This window comes from Mustelus asterias, unplaced genomic scaffold (genome assembly GCF_964213995.1).
Source record: "Mustelus asterias unplaced genomic scaffold, sMusAst1.hap1.1 HAP1_SCAFFOLD_195, whole genome shotgun sequence".
Lineage (NCBI taxonomy): Eukaryota > Metazoa > Chordata > Chondrichthyes > Carcharhiniformes > Triakidae > Mustelus > Mustelus asterias.
Genome location: NW_027590188.1, coordinates 243,961 through 267,672, shown reverse-complemented (window position 1 = coordinate 267,672; position 23,712 = coordinate 243,961). Strand labels below are relative to the sequence as shown.

Below are 23,712 nucleotides of genomic sequence, written 5' to 3'. Positions count from 1 at the left end.
CCTTTGCTGCCCACTTCTAGTTTTCACTTTAAACTTGAAAAACTGCTGTTAAAGTAAAGGCCAAAAAAATACACACACTAGCTGACTAATTAAATAAATAAACAATTCAATTAATCCAATTAATCTCTTACCAGCACTGCTGCTTTTCAATCACCCCTCTCAGCTTGCTCCAGTGGATCAATGAGGGGGAACCTCCCAGGTAACTGACTTTTAAAGTTAAAATAAAAACCCTTCCCAGACTCCTTTGCTGCCCACTTCTAGTTTTCACTTTAAGGGGGGGCTTCTTCACGCAGAGAGTGGTGGGAGTGTGGAATGAGCTGTCGGATAAAGTGGTAAATGCGGGGTCACTTTTAACATTTAAGAAAAACTTGGACGGGTTCATGGATGAGAGGGTTGTGGAGGGATATGGTCCAAGTGCAGGTCAGTGGGACTCGGCATAAAATGGTTCGGCACAGACAAGAAGGGCCAAAAGGCCTGTTTCTGAGCTGTAATTTTCTATGGTTCTATGCTTCTATCCTTTGACAAGGTCCCTCATGGCAGACTGGTGCAGAAGGTGAAGTCGCATTGGATCAGAGGTGAGCTGGCAAGGTGGATACAAAACTGGCTCGGTCAAAGAAGACAGAGGGTAGCAGTGGAAGGGCGCATTTCTGAATGGAGGGCTGTGACAAGTGCTGTTCCTCAGGGATCAGTGATGGGACCTCTCCTGTTTGTAATACAGTGGAACCGATTTAGCGCAAATTCGGAAATAACGCGATGAATCATTGGACCCATTTTTTTAAACCCTGATTGGACCCCGAAATAGGACCCCGATTTAGCGCGACCCTGCTTTTTTCGCGATAATATTTTATGGACCCCAACCATCGCGTTATAACGGGGTCGCAGTATATATATATAAATGATTTGGAGGAAAATGTAACTGGTTTGATTAATAAGTTTGCGGATAACATAAAAGTTGGTGGATTTGCGGATAGTGACGAGGACCATCAGAGGATACAGCAGGATATAGATCAGTTGGAGACTTGGGTGGAGAGATGGCAGATGGAGTTTAATCCGGACAAATGTGAAGTAATGCATTTTGGAAGGTCTAATACAGATTGGAAATGTACAGTAAATGGCAGAACCCTTAACAGTATTGATAGGCAAAGGGATCTGGGTGTACAGGTACACAGGTCACTGAAAGTGGCAATGCAGGTACAGATGTCATGCTTGCCTTCATCAGCCGGGGCATTGAGTTTAAAAATTGGCAAGTCATGTTGCAGCTTTATGGAACCTTAGTAAGGCTGCACTCGGAATATAGTGTTCAATTCTGGTCGCCACTCTACCAGAAGGATGTGGAGGCTTTGGAGAGGGTACAGAAAAGATTTACCAGGATGTCGCCTGGTAGGAGGACATTAGACATGAGAAGAGGTTGGAGAAACGTGGTTTGTTCTCACTGGAACGACGAAGGCTGAGGGGCGACCTGAAAGAAGTCTACAAGATTATGAGAGGCATGGACAGAGTGGATAGTCAGAAGCTTTTTCCCAGGGTGGTAGAATCAATTACTAGGGGGCACAGCTTCAAGGTACGAGGTTTAAAGGATTTGTGCGGGGCAGATCTTTTACACAGATGGTGGTGGGTGCCTGGAACTCGTTGCTGGGGAAGGTAGTGGAAGCGGGGAGGGTAGTGACTTTTAAGGGGCGTCTTGACAAGTCCATGAATAGGATGGGAATAGAGGGATATGGTCCCCGGAAGGGTAGGGGGTTTTAGTTCAGTCGGGCAGCATGGTCGGTTGAGGCTTGGAGGGCCAAAGGGCCTGTTCCTGTGCTGTAATTTTCTTTGTACTTTGATCGATGTGCATGTGCACACGTTCCCCAGTTCCTGCCCTCATTGAGAATTGTACACCTTATTTTTTGTCTCTCCGTTTTCTTCCAACCAAATACATCAGTCCTCACTTCAATGCCACAAATTATTGCTGCCAACTATATGCCCACTTCAGCAACTTGTCATTACCCATTTGGAGTTCCACACTGTCCTCCTCACAGTTTATAATACTTCATACCTTTATGTGTTTGCAAAATTTGAAATTGTCCCCTGCACATCAAGATCGAGATCAGAATATATTCCAGATAAAGCATGGGTCACAATCCCGATCCCTGGGGAACATCCCTACAACCCTTTCTCTGCCCGAAATATATCCATTGAGCATCACGTTCTGCTTCCAATTTTCAGCCATTTTTTTCTCTCTACGTTGCTAATGTCTGTTTTAGTCCATGAACTGAAACTTTTCTCACAAGTCCTCTGCATTGCTTTATATCCAATGCCTTTTTATAGTCCATGTACACCGCATTATTCTTATCGATCTTTTTTGTTTGTTTCCTCCTGATACTTTTTTTAAGCTGGCTTTTCCGATTCAAACCACTTGATTCCAAGTCACTACTAATTCTGTAGTGAATCATTACTTCTGGAAGTGTGCCCGAGATGGCATCGGAGTGTGTTGATTTCTTCCAAGTCATCCCCAACATAGCCTCTAATTCTATATTTTACTCACATTCCATGCTTTTAAAAATCTATGACTCTAACATTACATCCTGAATCTAATGAATCTCTCATCTCTCCAGTGCCAGTACACCCTTTCTCAAGTGAGAACAAAACTTCCCGTTATTCTGAGGCCATTCCCCCGAATTCTCCAGGCATGGCCATTATTTCCTTCCTGTGATTTGGAATTGGAGACCAAGAGTAGTGTGTCAAAGTTCGCAGATGACACTAGAACCTGAAGAGGGACATAGATAGTTTGATTGGGCAAGGGTCTGGCAGATGGGACTACAATGATGGTAAATGTGAGGTCATCCATTTTGGTGGGAACAACAGCAAAATGGACTATGATTTAAATGGTGAAAAAATGCAGCATGCTGATGTGCAGAGGGACCTGGGTGTCCTTGAGCATGAATCGCAAAAGGTTGATTTGCAGGTGCAGCAGGTAATTAAGGCAGCAAATGGAATTTTGTGCTTTATTGATAGAGGGATGGAGTTTAAAAACCAGGAAGTTATGTTGCAGCTGTATACGGTGCTGGTGAGGCCATACCTGGAGTACTGTGTACAGTTTTGTTCTCCTTATTTGAGAAAGGATATACTGGCACTGGAGGGGGTGCAGAGGAGATTCACTGGGTTGATTCCGGAGTTAAGGGGGTTAGCTTATGAGGAGAGACTGAGTAGACTGGGACTATACTCATTGGAATTTAGAAGAAGAACTGGGGGGGGGGGGGGGGGGGGGGGGTTATGAAGGGAATAGATAAGGAGACATGAGGTTGTTTCCACTGGCGGGTGAACTAGAATTCGGGGGAATGGCCTCAGAATAACGGGAAGCAGATTTAGGACTGAGTTGAGCAGGAACTTCATCACCCAAAGGGCTGTGAATCTGTGGAATTTCCTGCTCAGTGGAGCAGTTGAGGTTAACTCGTTGAATGTTTTTAAGGCAAAGATAGATTTTTCAACAGTAAAGGAATTGGGTGTTATGGAGAGTGGGCGGGTAAGTAGAGCTGAGTCTACAAAAAGGTCAGCCACGATCCTATTGAATGGTGGAGCAGACTCGATGGGCCTGATGGCCTGCTCCCGATCCTAGTTCTTATATTCTCCTCTATGTACTCTATGAACAGTATGTTTTGTCTGTATAGCGCGCAACAAACAATACTTTGCACTGCATGCCAATACATGTGACAATAATAAAACAGATATTAAACTTACGAGCCAGTGCTTGCATGGATGGTCCTTAAAACCTTTTCTTTGAGCAAGGCTGTAACATTTACAATTCTCCAGTCCTCTGGTACCTCATTGGCCTTCTTCACAGCTCTATCCACTTGAGTGGCAACCTTCAGAGATCTGTGGATATGGACCCCAAGATCTCTCTGTTCCTCCACAGTCTTCAGAACCCTACCTTTGACCCTGTAATCCACATTTAAATTAGTCCTACCAAAATGAATCACCTCACATGTATCAGGGTTAAACTCCATTTGCCATTTTTCAGCCCAGCTTTGCATCCTATCTATGTCTCTTTGCAGCCTACAACAGCCCTCCACCTCATCCACGACTCCACCAATCTTGGTGTCATCAGCAAATTTACTGATCCACCCTTCAGCCCCCTCCTCTAAGTCGTTAATAAAAATCACAAAGAGCAGAGGACCAAGCACTGATCCCTGCGGCACTCCACTAGCAACCTGCCTCCAATCCGAAAATTTTCCATCCACCACCACCCTCTGTCTTTGATCAGACAGCCAGTTACCTATCCAATCGGCCAACTTTCCCTCTATCCCACACCTCCTCACTTTCATCATAAGCCGACCATGGGGGACCTTATCAAACGCCTTACTAAAATCCATGTATATGACATCAACTGCCCTACCTTCACCAACACACCTAGTTACCTCTTCAAAAAATTCTATCAAATTTGTGAGGCACGACTTGCCCTTCACGAATCCATGCTGACTATCCCGGATTAATCCGCATCTTTCTAAATGGTCGTAAATCCCATCTCTAAGGACCTTTTCCATCAACTTACCAACCACCGAAGTAAGACTAACCGGTCTATAATTACCAGGGTCATTTCTATTCCCTTTCTTAAACAGAGGAACAACATTCGCCATTCTCCAGTCCTCTGGCACCATCCCCGTGGACAGCGAGGACCCAAAGATCAACGCCAAAGGCTCTGCAATCTCATCCCTTGCCTCCCAAAGAATCCTAGGATACATTTCATCAGGCCCAGGGGACTTATCGACCTTCAGTTTATTCAAAACTGCCAAGACATCCTCCCTCCGAACATCTATTTCCTCCAGCCTATTAGCCTGTAACAGCTTCTCTTCCTCAAAAACATGGCCCCTCTCCTTGGTGAACACTGAAGAAAAGTATTCATTCATCACCTCGCCTATCTCTACTGACTCCATACACAAGTTCCCACTACTGTCCTTGACCGGCCCTAACCTCACCCTGGTCATTCTTTTATTCCTCACATAAGAGTAAAAAGCCTTGGGGTTTTCCTTGATCCGACCCGCCAAGGACTTCTCATGTCCCCTCCTAGCTCTCCTAAGCCCCTTTTTCAGCTCATTCCTTGCTAACTTGTAACCCTCAATCGAGCCATCTGAACCTTGTTTCCTCATCCCTACATAACTTCCCTCTTCCTTTTCACAAGACATTCCACCTCTTTCGTGAACCATGGTTCCCTCACTCGGCCATTTCCTCCCTGCCTGACAGGGACATACCTATCAAGGACACCCAGTATTTGTTCCTTGAAAAAGTTCCACTTTTCATTCGTTCCTTTCTCTAACAGTTTCTGTTCCCAACTTATGCCCCCTAATTCTTGCCTAATCGCATCATAATTACCTCTCCCCCAATTGTAAACCTTGCCCTGCCGTACGGCCCTATCCCTCTCCATTGCAATAACAAAAGACACCGAATTGTGGTCACTATCTCCAAAGTGCTCTCTCACAACCAAATCTAACACTTGGCCCGGTTCATTTCCCAGTACCAAATCCAATGTGGCCTCACCTCTTGTCGGCCTATCCACATATTGTGTCAGGAAACCCTCCTGCACACACTGCACAAAAACTGCCCCATCCGAACTATTTGACCTACAAAGGTTCCAATCAATATTTGGAAAGTTAAAGTCCCCCATGACAACTACCCTGTGACCCCCACACATATCCATAATCTGCTTAGCAATTTCTTCCTCCACATCTCTATTACTATTTGGGGGCCTATAGTAAACTCCTAACAACGTGACCGCTCCTTTCCTATTTCTAACCTCAGCCCATATTACCTCAGTGTGCAGATCCCCCTCGAAGTGCCTTTCTGCAGCCGTTAAACTATCCTTGATTAACAATGCCACTCCTCCACCTCTTTTACCAGCTTCCCTACACTTAGTGAAACATCTATACCCCGGAACGTCCAACAACCATTCCTGTCCTTGTTCTACCCACGTCTCCGTAATGGCCACAACATCGTAGTCCCAAGTACCAATCCACGCCCCAAGTTCATCTACCTTGTTCCGGATGCTCCTTGCATTGAAGTAGACACACTTCAACCCACCTTCCTGTCTACCAGTACCCACCCTTGACCCTGATACCTTCCCCAATACCTCACCACCCTCACTGACTTCTGGACTACAACTCCTTTTCCCACTCCCCTGACAAATTAGTTTAAACCCCCCTGAAAAGCCGTAACAAATTTCCCTCCTGGGATATTGGTGCCCCTCTGGTTCAGGTGCACCCCGTCCTGTTTGTGCAGGTCCCACCTTCCCCAGAATGTGTTCCAATTATCCACGTATCTGAAACCCTCCCTCCTACACCATCCCTGCAACCACATGTTTAACTGCACTCTCTCCCTGTTCCTCAACTCGCTATCACGTGGCACCGGCAACGTACCAGAGATGACCACATGTTTTGTCTTGGCTCTCAGCTTCCAGCCCAGCTCCAGAAATTCCTGCTTTCAATCCCCGTCCCTTCTCTTACCTATGTCATTGGTACCAATGTGTACCACGACTTGTGACTGTTTCCCCTCCCCCTTCAGAATCCAGAAAACACGGTCTGAGACGTCACGGACCTTGGCATCTGGTAGGCAACATACCATCCGTGAGTCTCTTTTGCTGCCACAGAACCTCCTATCTATCCCTCTAACTAACGAGTCCCCAATAACTATTGCCCTCCCGCTCTGCCCCTTACCCTCCCGAGCCACAGAGACGGACACAGTCTCTTTGCGCACGCTATTATTCCTCCATATTTCTCATACCCCAGATGACTTAGGAAAAAGCCCTCACAACAACACTGGCAAGACACTCAAGGAACTCGGGATCAACTATATTCAGGTGCAATCTGTCCCCCTTCTACACATGCCATCCCCCACAGAGCAAGTCCCACTGTCCCCGAAATCTGAAGCATTCCCTCCTGCACCATCTTTCCAGCCATGCTGGATGGATAAAGAGTAACAGGGTGATCTGTCTTATTTCGCTATTTCTGTACTCCCTCGCAGGTAATCCTGGTCTTATTACACGCGAGGTCCTGTCTGCTAATTTTCCACCTAGTTCCCTAAATTCTGATTGCTTTCTACCTAACCCAGAAGGAGAGCAGGAAGACGGGGAATAAGAATACTCTGAACTTGTCAGGTATTCTTGAAGATGCAAAACCACTCAAACGATGAAATAAGAATACTGGTCTGAATCAGTCTTTTATACTTTATAATGGAACACCAGTACAACGGGGAAATAGAAATACTGGCTTGAAACTGTTCTTGTAGAATTTAAAATGCAACGCCTTACTTGTGACAAATGAATTAACTTTATATACTCAGTGTTGATGCTGCCTGTATTTAGACAAGAATCACCTAGATATACTGAGTATTATAATGCTGTGTCTATTCAGACTAGAGTCACCCAGATATACTCAGCGTTATAATGCTGTGTTTATTCAGACTAGAATCACCCAGAGACACACAGTATTGATGGTCTGTATTCAGAATGGAATCACCCAGATTTTCTCAGTGCTGAGGCTGTTTCTATTCAAACACTTTCTCACTGTTAATTGGTCACCATTTCCTCTCGCGCACGCTCAGACGGAATGCCAGCGCATGCGCATTGAGTGGTCCCGTGCCCTGTTTCCAGTTTGATTCTGCACAGGCGCATTGCCGGTCATGACTGTCCCTGCGCATGCGAGAAGCCCAAGGGAGGAATTACGCTGCCCCCCTCCTCGTATCCATGCAGCCAGATATCAATCAGCTGTCCCTCGCCAATAGAGAGCTCAGCCTCATTATAATCACTAATTGATAGAAAGAAACCCAGTAAGGTTGATGTATTACTGTCACATGTATGAGCACACAGTGAAAAGTATTGTTTCTTGCGCAAGGTACAGACAAAGCATACCATTCATAGAGAAGGAAACGAGAGAGTTCAGAATGTAGTGTGACAGTCATAGATATTTTCGAGAGAGGAGGAGAGAATAGTTCAGGGACAGACAGAAAGAGAGAGAGAGAATGAGAAAGAGCGCAAATGGTTCAAGGACAGAGAGACAGCAAATGGTTCAGGGAGGGAGGAGAGCGAGAGAGCGCAAATGCTTCAGGTAGGGGGAAAGAGCAAATGCAAATTAATCCAAGATGGTGCCAGAGTGTGGTGACCTCTTGCGAGCTGTGCCCAGCAAACCCTCCAAATCTACATTTCACTATCGTTCTATGCTTCTAAAACTCCTATTCCTTTAAAGTCTCCGTCAGACTTTTGAATCAACCTACGTCATATTAAGTTGATCTTTCTCTGCACCCTAACAATGACTATAACACGGCACTCTCCACTTTCCTTCTCTCTGAATGGTATGCTTTGTCCAAAGAGCATGCAAGAATACTTCTCACTGTACACTAATACATGTAACAATAATAAATGGTTCAGGGAGGGAGGAGAGAGAGAGCAAATCGGGTGGCACGGTGGCAAGTGGTTTGCACGACTGCTTCACTGCGTCAGGGATCCAGGTTCGATTCCTGGCTGGGGTGACTGTTAGTCAGGAATCCTCACCTTCTCCCATGTATGTATGGGTTTCCTCTGGGTGCTCCAGTTTCTTCCAACCCTCCGAAAGACATTCTGGTTGTGAGCATTGGCCGTGTTAAATTTGCCCTCAGTGTAGCCGAACAGGAGCACGAGTGTGGTGACTGGGGGATTTTCACAGTAACTTCATTGCAGTGTTAATGTAAGCCTACTTTTGAGACTAATAAATACATTTTAAACAGAAGTGGGCGATTCAGGGTGCGAATTCACGTCATAAACCAGCTGATTGCCTCGATGCTGTGGTACCGGCTGCTCATTCTGACCCCTCCCCACCTTTGTCACAAAGATCCAGAGAACGCTCGGAGAGTTCTTCTGGGACAACAGGCTGCACTGGGTCACTGCTATGTTTGAATCTCCCGCTTCGGGAGAGCGATCAGGCACTGGTTTGCCTTCACAACCAGATGGGGACCTTCCACCTTCAGACCCTGCAGGGAAACCTCTGCTTTGAACCCCCTCCTCGATGGTGTACCCTGGCCATGTATTTCTTCCGCCAGGTGCATGGCCTGAACTATGACATGCAGCTCCCGTTCACAGACCTGAGCGGTCTCCTTGGCTCCCTGCAAGTGTTGCCCATCTTTTACAAGGAGCTTCTGAAAGTCTGGGTCATGGTCACCTTGTTCCACATCTCTCTCCTGTCTGGAGTAGCAGCTGTCATTCGGAAGCCGCTGCTCAGGAAGCTGCTCCTCCACCAATACCATTTCAGGTGGCTGGCAGAGAGGAAGGCTGTTGCTGCCGGGTTCCAAGGTCTGGGAAGTGTTGCGTGGTGGCAGAGTGGGCTGGATGACACCCCATGAGCTAGCTGAATATGCAGCAGTGGAGGTTCAGCTCATGGCCAATGCCATCTATGACCTTAGAACCGTCAAAGAACAAAGCACAAAGAACAGTACAGCACAGGAACAGGTCCTTCGGCCCTCCAAGCCTGCACCGATCATGTGTTCCTTACAAGACCATCCGTTTGTATCCCTCTATTCCCAGTCTGTTCACGTGCCCAGACCCGACGTCACACTTGCGGTGGGATCCCATCTCAGCATGCACGTACTCAGACGGAATTTCACATTGGCCCTAAGCCCAGACCCCACTTCCTGGATCTGGCACCCCATAGTTTGAGCTGCCTTGTGAAAATGCCCTCTGTGCCTTTTGCCACGACACGGAGGGTTTCCTGTCTGGGCTGCTGCTGCACACCTTCCACTACTGGCCCTCGCCAGACATTCCTTGGTGCGCCTTGTTGCCGTCCGGCGGCGGAGATTCCCAATGGAGGTCCCACTATGAAGGGATCCACTTCCGATACGTTGGGGTCCTGGAGTGGAGACTCATGCCCGCAGCAGTACCACGCAACCATAAATTGTACCAGTTCACGGGCTCCCAAGTATCCTGCCCTCTTTGCAGTCTTGTGGAATCTGTGGGATACGTTTACATTCACTGTCTTAGGCTGGACTCCCTTTTCATTACCCAAAAAATATTTCATTGATGTTCTGTTTGCACTTCAGTCCCACGCTCCTGATTGACGGGCACCTGGTGCGGAGCGGTGGGGGTGGGAAGGCAGAGGACCGCCTTGTGAACCTGCTCCCGGGCCTGGCTAGATTTGCCATAAGCAGGCCCAGGCAGAGGATAACCAAGAGGGTCGTCCCACCCGACTGTCTGTCCCTCTACTGCGGCTACATGTGTGGCAGTGCGACCCTGGAGAGGGAGCATGCGAACTCCACGGGCATCACTGAAGCCCAGCAGGGGCTGACATCCATCCCTTTAATCACCTTTTGATTTGATGTTTGAAGTTTTCTTTACACTTTGCTTTATTTTGTTTGGGGCGACTCCCGGCTTTTTAAGGGGCCACTGCTTTAATTTTGCCCCTCAGTTTATCAGACTTAATGTATTTGGTTTGCCAATAGGATGAGTTCACCTGTGGGCTTGTTGGAAGGAAATTGGGAGCACAAACAATTCACACCAATGGTTTCTGTCCCTGGCTGTTACTCAGGGCCACCCAACTGATTTTACACGTTGATCTTCAAGAACTAAGGGTCATCTCTCACGACACTACTAATGCCCTCTCTGATATACACAAATTGCCCCACCACTGGCTCCCTGTTTTTTATCGTTGCTGCTTCCTCACTTCGCATCTCAATTTCTATCTTCCCTGCGTCTGTATCAGTGTGTCTCTCTCCAGCTCACTGTTTTTCCTCTTCTCCCTGACCCCGGTCTCTCTCAGTGTCGGTTCGCCCTGGTCTTTCTCTCCTTTCTGATTAACATATCTCATCGCCTCTGTCTATCTCCAGAATCTGCCTCACACGGACTGATCCCCTCGCCTGGCCCCCCCCACCCAGCTGCTTTCTCTCCACCGGTTGGTGTCCACACCTCTGCCTCTGGTACTGAGATCAGTCAGATCGTTACCCTGGCAACACAGGAAATCGCTCAGCAAAAATAACTGAAAACGGAAATAACAAAACCACCATCACACACCCTGTTGGAGAGAAATCAAAGTAAAGGAGACAAAATGGTTACCCGGCACACAAAATGGACTCTGGAAAAAGACATTAAGAGGCACTGACTTTGGGCACAGACATTACATAAAGAGTTAAAACCTTTAGTGTTTAAATTACTGCAGGAAACAGGTCAGACCTTGAGGCACCTTAAACTCGAGATAAAAGCAGACCCAGAACAATGAGTTTGATGACGAGATCAGCCAGTGATGAGGGACATAAATGTATATAACAAGATCAGCCATTGATGGAAGACATAACTGCAGATATGTATCTACTCTATGTATAACCATGTGTTAACTGTCGATGTCCGTACCTGTCTACTCAACTTGTAACGATGTGCTAACGGCTAATGTCCACACTGTCTATTATCGAACAATGTATAAAAGATGCTCAACTACCATTGTGTAGTTGAGAAGGTGAGTGCCTGTACTGCGGAGTGCCAGCGCTTCTCCCAAAGCTTTGTCTGAATAAAACTGTTTGTTGAACCTCCAAGTCTGACTCCGAAGTGGTGAATTTCCCACAACACACCCTCAGTTCAGTTCAGAGGAAGATTAACCCAGAACAGTCAACCAGTTCTGTTTAACAATGAAACTGCAATTCCAATATTGCGTGTTTTAAACACCAAAACGTGACACTGTCGGGGGCTTGTGAAATTCAGGCGCGGTGTTTCACGAGACACAAACTGCTCCAACTTCATGGTACATCACACAGCCTTACACTGGATAATTGTGCTTGGTGCTCACACACTCCATATCTCACTCAGCATTTCCAACCTCACTTTATCATCTTTTTGTACTTGCAACAGGACCAGAGTAAATGGAACTTCCTCTTACCTTCCTCTCCAGAAAATATATGGAAGCTGTTTGAATATGAAGGGTTCTCTCGGGCTGGCGCTCTCACAATACTGTGCTGGTTCACCTCTTATAGTTCTTCAGGTCACAACCCCTGCTGAATTGTAACTGTGGATTTTCACAATTAATCCAGCGCTCCCCCGGAGATCTGATTATGCCAAAAGAGAAAGAGAGTCAAATAGAGCCAGTGTGAATCAAAATGACAAGTTAGCCACATACCGAACATCAAAAGATGCTGAAGGGGAAGCAGGAGTGTTGGAAATGTTTCAATTACAGTATTATCATTCGACATATTAACCAAGTTCACAAACTATCTGATCTCACTGCCTCCATCCTCCCCGGGTTACACACTGTCTGATCTCACTGACTCCATCCCCCCCGGGTTACACACAGCCTGACCTCACTGACTCCATCCTCCCCGGGTTACACACTGTCTGATCTCACTGCCTCCATCCTCCCCGGATTACACACGGTCTGATCTCACTGACTCCATCCTCCCCGGGTTACACACTGTCTGATCTCACTGACTCCATCCTCCCCGGGTTACACACTGTCTGATCTTGCTCACTCCATCTTAGACAGAATGAAAGTGGAAGTTCCCTATTTTTAAACAAACTCTTTACAATACAGGCATCAATGCCATTTTCCTTCTTAACTCCTCACTTAATTGCGCAGAAGGAGGCCATTCAGCCTATCAAGTCTGCACCAATCACAATCCCACCCAGGCCCACGTATTTGCCCTGCTGATCCCCTTGACACGAAGGGGCAATTTAGCATGACCAATCAACAGGACCTGCACATCTTTGGAGTGTGGGAAGGAACTGGAGCACTCGGAGGAAACACATGCAGACCCGAGGAGAACGTACAAATTCCGCAAAGACAGTCACACAAGCCGGGAATCGAACCTGGTTCCTCGGTGCTATGAGACAGCAGTGTTATAACCATTGTACCACCTGTATCCGAGGTCATCATTGCAGATTAGAGAGCAGCTTCCTCGATGGTCAACTGATGGAATGCGACTGGCCCGGATGGGGTACCCGGACAAGCACTCAGATCATGCTCAGATCAGCCGGTGGGGGTATTCGCAGACATTTTCAACATGTCTTTACAACAATCTGTGGTCCCTATTTGCTTAAAGAAAACGACCATTATCCCAATACCAAAGAAAAGCCTAGCAGCATGTCTTAATGACTATTATCCGGTGGCTCTGACATCCATCATTATGAAGTGTTTCGAAAGGCGAGTCATGGCATTAATCAATTCCAGCCTCCTGACTCCGTGGATCACAACAGTTCACCTCCCACCACAACTGGTCCACAGCAAACACCATCTCCCTGGCCCTGCACTCAACGCTGGAACACTAGATAACGAATATTTCTCAGACTCCTATTTATTGACTACAGCTCAGCCTCCAACACCATTATTCCTACAAAACACATCTCCAAACTCAGTTGCCTGGGTCTCCGCTCCTCCCTCTGCGACTGGATCCTGAACCTCTGAGCGAAGAGACCACAATCAGTAAGGATAGGCAACAACACCTTCTCCACGATCTTCATCAACACCAGTGCCCCAGAAGGCTGTGTTCTCGGCCCCCTACTTTATTCCTTTTACACCTATGGCTGTGTGGACAAATTTCCCTCCAACTCGATTTTCAAATTTGCTGATGACACCACCGCAGTGGGTTGGATCTCAAACAATGACAAGACTGAGTACAGGAATGAGATAGAAAATGTGGTGAACTGGTGCAGCAACAATAATCTCTCCCTCAATGTCAACGAAACGAAGGAGATTGTCATCGACTTCAGGAAGCGTAGAGAAGAATGTACCACTGTCTACAGCAACGGGGGGGAAGTAGAAAGGATCCTGAACTTCAATTTTTCAGGTGTCCAGATCAGCAACAACCTGTCCTGGTTCCCTTCTGCCGACACTATAGTTAAGAAAGTCCACCAACACCTCGTCAGAAGACAAAGGAAATTTGGCATGTCAGCTATGACTCTCACCAATTTTTACAATTGCACCTCAGAAAGCATTTTCTGATTATATCAAAGTTTGGTTTGACTCCTGCTCTGCCTAAGAGCACAAGAAACTTCAAAAGGTCGTGAATATCGCCGAATCCATCACGCAAACCAGGCTCCTGTCCACTGACGCTGCCTACACTTCCCGCTGCCTTGGCAAAGCAGCCAGCACAATTAAGGACCCCACTGTGCCCCAGACATTCTCTCTTCCACCTTTTTCCCTCGGGAAAAAGATACAAAAGACTGAGATCATGTACCAACCGACACAAGAACAGCTTCTTCTCTGCTGCCATCAGACTTTTGAATGGACCGACATTGCATTAAATTGATCTTTCTCTGCACCCTAGCTATGCCTGTAACACGGCATTCTGCACTCTTTCGTTTCCTTCTCTATGAATGGTATGCTTTGTCTGCATAGCGCACAAGAAACAATACTTTTCACTGCATGTTAATACATGCGACAATAATAAATCAAAACAAAACCGTGTTGCCCCTTGATGGACATGCCAGCTAACATTTAGTGATTCATGCAATGAAACACCTGGATCTCTCTGTACTTAACTCACCTGCAGTCTCTCTCCTTTTAGACAACAATCTGCCTTTTGATTCCACCTACTTGAAATGCATGACCTCACACTTGCCCACATTAAATTCCACTTGCCAAGTTTTCACCTAGTCACCCAGTCTATCTGTATCCCTTTGCAGCTTCACAATATCCCCATCACAACATGCCCGTCCAACGAACTTGGTTTCATCGGCAAATTTGGAAACCTTACATTCTCCTCCTTCTGCCAGGTCACAAAACAATTGTCAGCCAAGAATTGATGCCTTCGGTGCTGCACTAGTTATACCTTTCCAGTCTGAAAAGGAGCCATTTATTCCAACTCAGTTTTCTGCCTGACAGTTTTCAATCCACGCTAACGCACTTCCTCCAATTCCATGGGCTTTACTGTGATGCGCCATCCTGTTATGCATCACCTTGTCAGATGCTCATACAGGGCCCATCATGAAGAGAGATCTGGTGCTGTGTTTACTCAGACAAGCGCTTGATTGCAGTAATTTAGATGCTGCAGCAGTGTTTACACAGACACGGCCTGGATTGTAATAACAGATCTTTCTGTGAAACATTGAATCATCCAATTGCTGCAGTGCAGGAGGAGGCCATTTGGTCCATCCAGTCTGTACCGCCCACAATCCCACCCAGACCCTCTCCCCGTGTTGACCCTGCTAATCCCCCCCTGACACTGAGCAGCAACTGAGCCTGGCCAGTGCCGCTGTGCTGCTGATGTTTGGAGAGTGTGAGGAAAGGGCCGCAGACACGGGGAGAATGTGCAGACTCCACACAGACAGTGAGCCAAGGCCGGGAATTGAAGCCGGCTCCCTGGCGCTGTGAGACCGCAGCACCAACCACTGAGCCACCGCGCCGCCCACAATGTAACTGACCGTCCCCGCTCTGTTAATATGATACAAAGACGGGCTGTATTTACACAGGAAACCGCCATTTTAATCCTCAAGCTGAATGTTGTTGGAGTTGAAACTTTTTCTGGGCCGTTAATTCCTCCCCGTGATTCACAAACCCGGAAATACCCGGATACGCAGCGAAAAAACCGCAATGCGCCTGCGCACAATAGGAAGCGGGCCGCACCCTCCCGGAGTGAGGTTCGCGCAAGCGCACTCGGGGCGGCGAGGGCTGGTTTCCGGCGATTGGTCAGCTCCCGGTCACGTGCTGTGAGCGGGGCAGTGACATCAGACCCCCCTCTCCAGCCGCGCGCAGAAACCGTCAACGGCCGCGCCACGTGACCGCGAGCCGCTCTCACTGAGTGGGCGGGACCTCACCGCACCCTCATTCCCCATTGGTGCGTTCTGCTGTCCGTCACATGAACACAGCCAATAGGAGGCCGCTCCAGCAGAATGATTGGCAGCCAGTGCGCGGGCGCACTCGGGCAGCTTGTGATGAAGCAGCGACTCGCTGCCACTGGGGACAATCCCAGTCGGCGAGCGTCGGCGCCGCTGAAGCGGAGACTTTTTCTCTTATTTAATTCCTTACCGTGACTCAAAGATTCGGTGTGAAGCCGCTGGGAAAGCCCCGCACACGCAGTGAGAAACGGCGCGGCGCCTGAACTCCGCACTCGAGACGGCGGCGGCTGATTGGCCAGATCCAGGTCACGTGCTGTGCGTCGGCAGTGACGTCACAACGCCCCCTCCAGCCGCGCGCGGAAACCGTTTAACGGCCGCTTCCAGCCACGTCACTGAGTGGGCGGCACCTCATTGCGTCATCATTCAGATTTACATACAGCAGGGAAACAGGCCCTTCAGCCCAACTTGTCCAGGCTGCCCCTGTTTTTAAACCCCTGAACTCGTCCCAATTGCCCACATTTGGCCCATATCCCTCGAGACCCATCTAACTAAATGCTTTTTAAAAGACAAAATTGTCCCCACCTCTACTACTCCCTGTGGCAGCTCGTTCCAGACACTCACCACCCTCTGTGTGAAATAATTGCCCCTCTCACCTTCAACCTCTGCCCTCTAAGGTTTAGACTCCCCGACCTTGGGGAAAAGATATTGACTATCCAGCTGATCTGTGCCCTCATTATTTTATAGACCTCGATAAGATCACCCCTCAGCCTCCTACGCTCCAAAGAAAAAAGTCCCAGTCTATCCAACTCCTCCTTAGAACGCAATCCATCAAGTCCCGGTAGCATCCCAGTAAATCTTTTCTGTACCTTTCTAGTTTAATAATATCCTTTCTATAATAGGGTGACCGGAACTGTACACAGTATCCCAAGTGGGGCCTTACCAATGTCTTGTACAACTTAAACAAGACGTCCCAACTCCTGTATTCAATGTTCTGACCGATGAAACCAGGCATGCCGAATGCCTTCTTCACCACTCTGACCACCTCTGACTCCACTTTCAAGGAGCCATGAACCCGTACCCGAGATCTCTTTGTTCTGTAACTCTCCCCAACACCCTACCATTAACTAAGTCCTGCCCTGGATCAATCTACCAAAATGCATCACCTCGCATTTGTCCAAATTAAACTCCATCTGCCATTCGTCAGCCCACTGGCCCAATTGATCAAGATCCCGTTGCAATCCGAGATAACCTTCACTGTCCACTATGCCACCAATCTTGGTGTCATCTGCAAACTTACCAACCATGCCTCCTATATTCTCATCCAAATCATTAATATAAATGACAAATAACAGTTGGCCCAGCACTGATCCCAGAGGACACCGCTGGTCACAGGCCTCCAGTTTGAAAAACAACCCTGGACAACGATTCACTGGCTTCTGTCATCAAGCCAATTTAGTATCCATTTAACTACCTCACCCTGGGTCCCATGATGGAGGTTGTGCAACAACCTGCCATGTGGTACCTTGTCAAAAGCCTCATTGATTCATTGCACAATCCATCACCGCACCCTCATTCTCCATTGGTGCATTCTGCTGTCCATCAGCTGAACACAGCCAATAGGAAGCCGCTCCAGCAGAATGATTGACAGCCAGTGTGGGTGGAGTCGGGCAGATTGTGATGAAGCAGCGACTCGCTGTGGATTCGCTGCCATTGGGGACAATCCCAGCCAGCAAGAGGCAGCAAGGGCGGCACCTTCCGTCCCCAAGCGCAGCATTCGCACCATCCCACTTTCTCTTCCATTTGGGCAGCACCACAAACAGCTTCTTGTTGTCTCTTCCATTGGCAGCACCCCCGGGTGCTCTTGGTGCTCCCATTCCAGCACCTTTCCTCTTAATGATGGGGGAATGAGGCTCTCATAGCCCAGAATAAACATCCAGCAACACCGACAACTCCCAGCTTCCCCACACTTATCGCCGTAACTCCGGGTGCTTTCTACTCATCCTCCCTCTCTGGACAAGTTGCACTCCCTGCCTCATAACCGGATCATTCCGGGTGACTTTCTGCACCTGGTTAGCGGAACTTTATCTACTTGTCTGAAATATATTATCAAAGTACACCTGCAAATCGAGATACGGAGACCTCATAATTGACCCGAGCCCTCATAATTGACAAGGGACACATCAAATCGAGGGGAGGCGGGAGAGCAAATTGCTCAGGGAGGGAGCAAACAGAGTGAGCAAATTGTTCAGGGAAGGAGGAGAGAGAGAGAGAGAGAGAGCAAGTGGTTCAAGGAGGAGGGAGAGGAAGAGAAAGAGAGAGAGAGGGAGGGAGAGAGCAACTGGTTCAGGGAAGGAGGAGGGAGATATAGAGGGAGAGAGAGGAAGAGATAGAATGAGAATTCAGGGAAGTGGAGAGACATATACTCAGGATGGGGCGGCACGGTAGCACAGTGGTTAGCACTGCTGCTTCACAGCTCCAGGGACCTGGGTTCGATTCCCGGCTTGGGTCACTGTCTGTGTGGAGTTTGCACATTCTCCTCATGTGTGTGTGGGTTTCCTCCGGGTGCTCCGGTTTCCTCCCACAGTCCAAAGATGTGCGGGTTAGGTTGATTGGCCGTGCTAAAATTGACCCTTAGTGTCCTGAGATGCGTAGGTTAGAGGGATTAGTGGGTAAATGTGTAGGGATATGGGAGTAAGGCCTGGATGGGATTGTGGTCAGTGCAGACTTGATGGGCCGAATGGCCTGTTTCTGCACTGTAGGGTTTCTATGATGATCTGTTTTCAGACTAGAATCTCCCAGATATTCTCAGTGTTATAATGCTGTTTATTCAGACTAGAATCTCCCAGATATTCTCAGTGTTATAATGCTGTTTATTCAGACTAGAATCTCCCAGATATACTCAGTATTGATAGTCTGTATTCAGACTAGAATCTCCCAGATATTCTCAGTATTGATAGTCTGTATTCAGACCATCAATACTGAGTATATACTGGAATCACCCAGATTTTCTCAGTGCTGAGGCTGTTTCTTTTCAAACACTTTCTCACCGTTATTCGGTCACCATTTCCTCTCGCGCATGCTCAGACGGCATGCTGATGCATGCGTGTTGAGTGGTCCCGCGCCCTGTTTCCAGTTTGATTCTGCACAGGCCCATTGCTGGTCATGACTGTCCCTGGGCATGCGAGAAGCCCAAGGGAGGAATTACGCTGCCCCCTCCTCGTATCCATGGAGCCAGATGTCAATCAGCTTTCCCTCGCCAATAGAGAGCTCAACCTCATTATGGTCACTGATTGATAGAAAGAAACCCAGTACGTTTGATGTATTACTGTCGCATGTATGAGCACACAGTGAAAAGTATTGTTTCTTGCGCAAGGTACAGACAAAGCATACCATTCATAGAGAAGGAAACGAGAGAGTTCAGAATGTCATGTGACAGTGATAGCTATTTTAGAGAAAGGAGAAGAGATGGAATAGTAGAGGGACAGACAGAGAGAGCGCGCAAATGGTTCAACAACAGAGAGCAACTGGTTCAGGGAGGTGAGGGAGAACAAAATGGTTCAGGGAGGGAGGAGTGAGAGAGAGAGAGCGCAAATGCTTCAGGTAGGGAGGAGATAGAGCAAATGAAAATTCATCCAAGATGGTGCGACAGACTCCTTGCGAGCTGTGCGCAGCCTGCACTCTAATTCTACCTCTCACTCTATGGTTCTAAAACTCTATTCGAACTCTTTTAAACTCTCCAGACTTTTGAATGAACCTCCATTGTATCGAGTTGATTTTTCTCTGCACCCTAACTCTGGCTATAACACCCAACTCTCTACTTTCCTTCTGTGTGTATGGTATGCTTTGTCAGTATAGCACGCAAGAAATAATACTTCTCACTGTATACTAATACATGTGACAATAATAAATCAAATGGCTCAGGGAGGGAGGAGAGGGGGCAAATCGGGTGGCACAGTAGTTAACACTACTGCCTCACTGCGCCAGGGACTCGGGTTCGATTCCTGGCTTGGGTGACTGTCCGTGAGGAGTCCACACTTTCTCCCATGTCTGTGTGGGTTTACTCGGGATGCTCCAGTTTCCTACCCTGGTCCGAAAGACATGATGGTCCAGTGCATTGGCCATGCTAAATTCTCCCTCAGTGTAGCCGCACAGGCACTGGAGCGTGGCAACTCAGGGATTTTCACAGTAACTTCATTGCAGTGTTAATGTAAGCCTACTTGTGACACTAATAAATCAACTTTAAACAGACGTGGGCCATTCAGAAGTGTTCTGGAATTCAACATGATCACAGCATTACGATCCCACTTGATATTAACACCTGGTAAGTCACGTCCAAAGATGGAACACGGCTTCACATATTTGAATAACATTTTGGCGAATTGGCAAGAGCTGGAGGCCAAGGTCTCCGCTCGTCTGAACAGCTGGACAGGACTGCTCTGACTGCTATCTTACAGGGCGCAGGTTCTCATCATAAACCAGCTGATTGCCTCCATGCTGTGGTACCGGCTGGTCACTTCGACCCCTCCCCACCTTTGTCATAAACATCCAGAGAACACTCGTAGAGTTCTTCTGGGAGAAAAGACCGCACTGGGTCACTGCTGTGGTTCGGAGTCTCCTGCTGAGGGAGGGCGATCAGGCACTGGTGACCTTCCACCTTCAGACCCTGCAGGGATACCTCCTCGTTGAATCCCCTCCTCAATGGTGTGCCCTGGCGATGTACGTCTTCCGCCAGGTGTGAAATTACTCTCCCTCCTTCTGAAAGTCTGGGTCATGGTCACCTCGAGGTACATCTCTCCCCTGTCTGGAGTAGCAGCTGTCGTTCGGAAGCCGCTGCTGTGGAATCTGCTCCTCCACCAATACCATTTCAGTTGGCTGGCAGAGAGGAAGGCTGTTGCTGCTGTGTGACAGGGTCAGGGACGTGCTGGTGGTGGAGTGGACTGGATGACACCCCACGAGCTTGCCGAGTATGTGGTGGAGGACTTTCAGCTCATGGCCAATGGAATCTATGTCCTGAGAACGGTCGTGCTCGGACACGACGTCACACGTGGTCTTGAGGAGGTACAACTGCGTGATGGGATCCCGTCTAAACGTACCTGCTCGGGCGGAACGTCACATTGACCCGAAACCCAGACCTCACTTCCTGGATCTGGCACCCCATAGTTTGAGCTGCCTTGCAGTAATACCCTCCATGCCTTTTGCCTCAGCACAAAGGGTTTCCTATCTGGGCTGCTGCTGCACACCTTCCACTACTGTATCCTCACCCATCACCCGCACACGCCTTGGTTCGCCTTGCTGCTGTCTGGCGGCGGAGGTTCCCACTGGAGGTCCCCCTCCGAAGGGATCCTCTTCCAATACATTGGGGACCTGGGGTGGAAGCTGGTGCACGCAGCGATACCACGCAACCGTAAATTGTACCGATTCACTGGCTCACAAGAAACCTGCCCTTCTTGGGATCTTGTGGAGTCCGTGGGCCACGTCTACTTTCAATGTCTTCGGCTGCACTCCCTTTTGGTTCCCCAAATAACTTTCATTGATGTTCTGTTTGCACTTCAGTCCCACGCTCCTGATCTACGGGCACCTGGTACGGAGGGGTAGGGGTGAGGAAGGCAGAGGACCTCCCTGTGAACCTGCTCCTGGGCCTGGCTAGATTGGCCATAATTAGACCCAGGCAGACGGCAACCAAAATGATCGTCCCACACGACTGTCTTCCCCTCGACTGGAGCTACATACGTGGCAGGGTGTCCCTGGAGAGGGAGCATGCTTAGTCCACAAGCACCATTGAGGCCCGGCAGGGGCTGGCGTCCATTATCGATCCCTTTAATCACGTGCTGATCTGATATTTTAAGTTTCCTTTACACTTTGCTTTATTTGGCAGAGGGCAGTTCCTGACTTTTTAAGGGGCCCCTGCTTTAATTTTGCCCCTCAGTTTATCTGATTTATTTGGTTTGCCAATAGGATGAGTTCACCTGTGCGCTTGTTGGAAGGAAATTGGGAGCACAAACAATTCACACCAATGGTTTCTGTCCCTGGCTGTTACTCAGGGCCACCCAACTGATTTTACACTTTGATCTTCAAGAACTAAGGGTCATCTCTCACGACACTACTAATGCCCTCTCTGATATACACAAATTGCCCCACCACTGGCTCCCTGTTTTTTATCGTTGCTGCTTCCTCACTTCCCATCTCAATTTCTATCCTCCCTGCGTCTGTATCAGTGTGTCTCTCTCCAGCTCACTGTTTTTCCTCTTCTCCCTGACCCCCGTCTGTCTCAGTGTCGGTTCCACCTGGACTCTCTCTCCTTTCTGATTAACATATCTCATCGCCTCTGTCTATCTCCAGAATCTGCCTCACACGGACTGATCCCCTCGCCTGGCCCCTCACCCAGCTGCTTTCTCTCCACCAGTTGGTGTCCACACCTCTGCCTCTGGTACTGAGATCAGTCAGATCGTTACCCTGGCAACACAGGAAATCGCTCAGCAAAAATAACTGAAAACGGAAATAACAAAACCACCATCACACACCCTGTTGGAGAGAAATCAAAGTAAAGGAGACAAAATGGTTACCCGGCACACAAAATGGACTCTGGGAAAAGACATTAAGAGGCACTGACTTTGGGCACAGACATTACATAAAGAGTTAAAACCTTTAGTGTTTAAATTACTGCAGGAAACAGGTCAGACCTTGAGGCACCTTAAACTTGAGATAAAAGCAGACCCAGAACAATGAGTTTGATGACAAGATCAGCCATTGATGAGGGACATAAATGCATAAATGTATATAACAAGATCAGCCATTGATGGAAGACATAACTGCAGATATGTATCTACTCTATGTATAACCATGTGTTAACTGTCGATGTCCATACCCGTCTACTCAACTTGTAACGATGTGCTAACGGCTAATGTCCACACTGTCTATTATCGAACAATGTATAAAAGATGCTCAACTACCATTGTATAGTTGAGAAGGTGAGTGCCTGTACTGCGGAGTGCCAGCGCTTCTCCCAAAGCTTTGTCTGAATAAAACTGTTTGTTGAACCTCCAAGTCTGACTCCGAAGTGGTGAATTTCCCACAACACACCCTCAGTTCAGTTCAGAGGAAGATTAACCCAGAACAGTCAACCAGTTCTGTTTAACAATGAAACTGCAATTCCAATATTGCGTGTTTTAAACACCAAAACGTGACACTGTCGGGGGCTTGTGAAATTCAGGCGCGGTGTTTCACGAGACACAAACTGCTCCAACTTCATGGTACATCACACAGCCTTACACTGGATAATTGTGCTTGGTGCTCACACACTCCATATCTCACTCAGCATTTCCAACCTCACCTTAACATCTTTTTGTACTTGCTACAGGACCAGAGTAAATGGAACTTCCTCTTACCTTCCTCTCCAGAAAATATATGGAAGCTGTTTGAATGTGAAGGGTTCTCTCTGACTGGCGCTCTCACAATACTGTGCTGGTTCACCTCTTATAGTTCTTCAGGTCACAACCCCTGCTGAATTGTAACTGTGGATTTTCACAATTAATCCAGCGCTCCCCCGGAGATCTGATTATGCCAAAAGAGAAAGAGAGTCAAATAGAGCCAGTGTGAATCAAAATGACAATTTAGCCACATACCGAACATCAAAAGATGCTGAAGGGGAAGCAGGAGTGTTGGAAATGTTTCAATTACAGTATTACCATTCGACATATTAACCAAGTTCACAAACTATCTGATCTCACTGACTCCATCCTCCCCGGGTTACACACTGTCTGATCTCACTGACTCCATCCTCCCCGGGTTACACACTGTCTGATCTCACTGACTCCATCCTCCCCGGGTTACACACTGTCTGATGTTTTACTACTTTCCCCATTTTTCTGTCCCGGGTCTGTTCACATTTTGGGTGAAAAGTGGAAATTGGCTATTTGCTCTCCGAGCTGAGGATAGATGTGCAGAAACAGCGTGTGTTTGAAAAG

At 47.9% G+C, this 23,712-nt stretch overlaps 1 protein-coding gene across 6 annotated transcripts in view; it reads right to left on the bottom strand.

Annotated features, from left to right (window-relative positions):
* The window catches only part of LOC144485489 (NACHT, LRR and PYD domains-containing protein 3-like), an 85,952-nt gene extending 62,668 nt beyond the window's left edge, over positions 1 to 23,284 (bottom strand). For 2 of the 6 annotated variants that reach the window (XM_078203624.1, XM_078203628.1), the window contains exons 1-2: positions 15,939 to 16,039; positions 11,859 to 12,024 (exon numbers count right to left, since the gene is read on the bottom strand). Coding sequence is in view for 1 of the 6 variants with exons in the window: in XM_078203623.1 (XP_078059749.1) it covers positions 3,721 to 3,736 (16 nt within the window). In the remaining 5 variants the exon portion in view is untranslated. Of the gene's footprint in view, positions 1 to 3,720; positions 3,892 to 11,858; positions 12,025 to 15,378; positions 15,482 to 15,938; positions 16,040 to 18,795; positions 18,970 to 23,133 lie in introns of those variants that run through there. The other 4 variants (XM_078203625.1, XM_078203627.1, XM_078203626.1 and 1 more) reach the window with 4 other exon arrangements.
* Between the last annotated feature and the right edge of the window lie 428 nt (positions 23,285 to 23,712).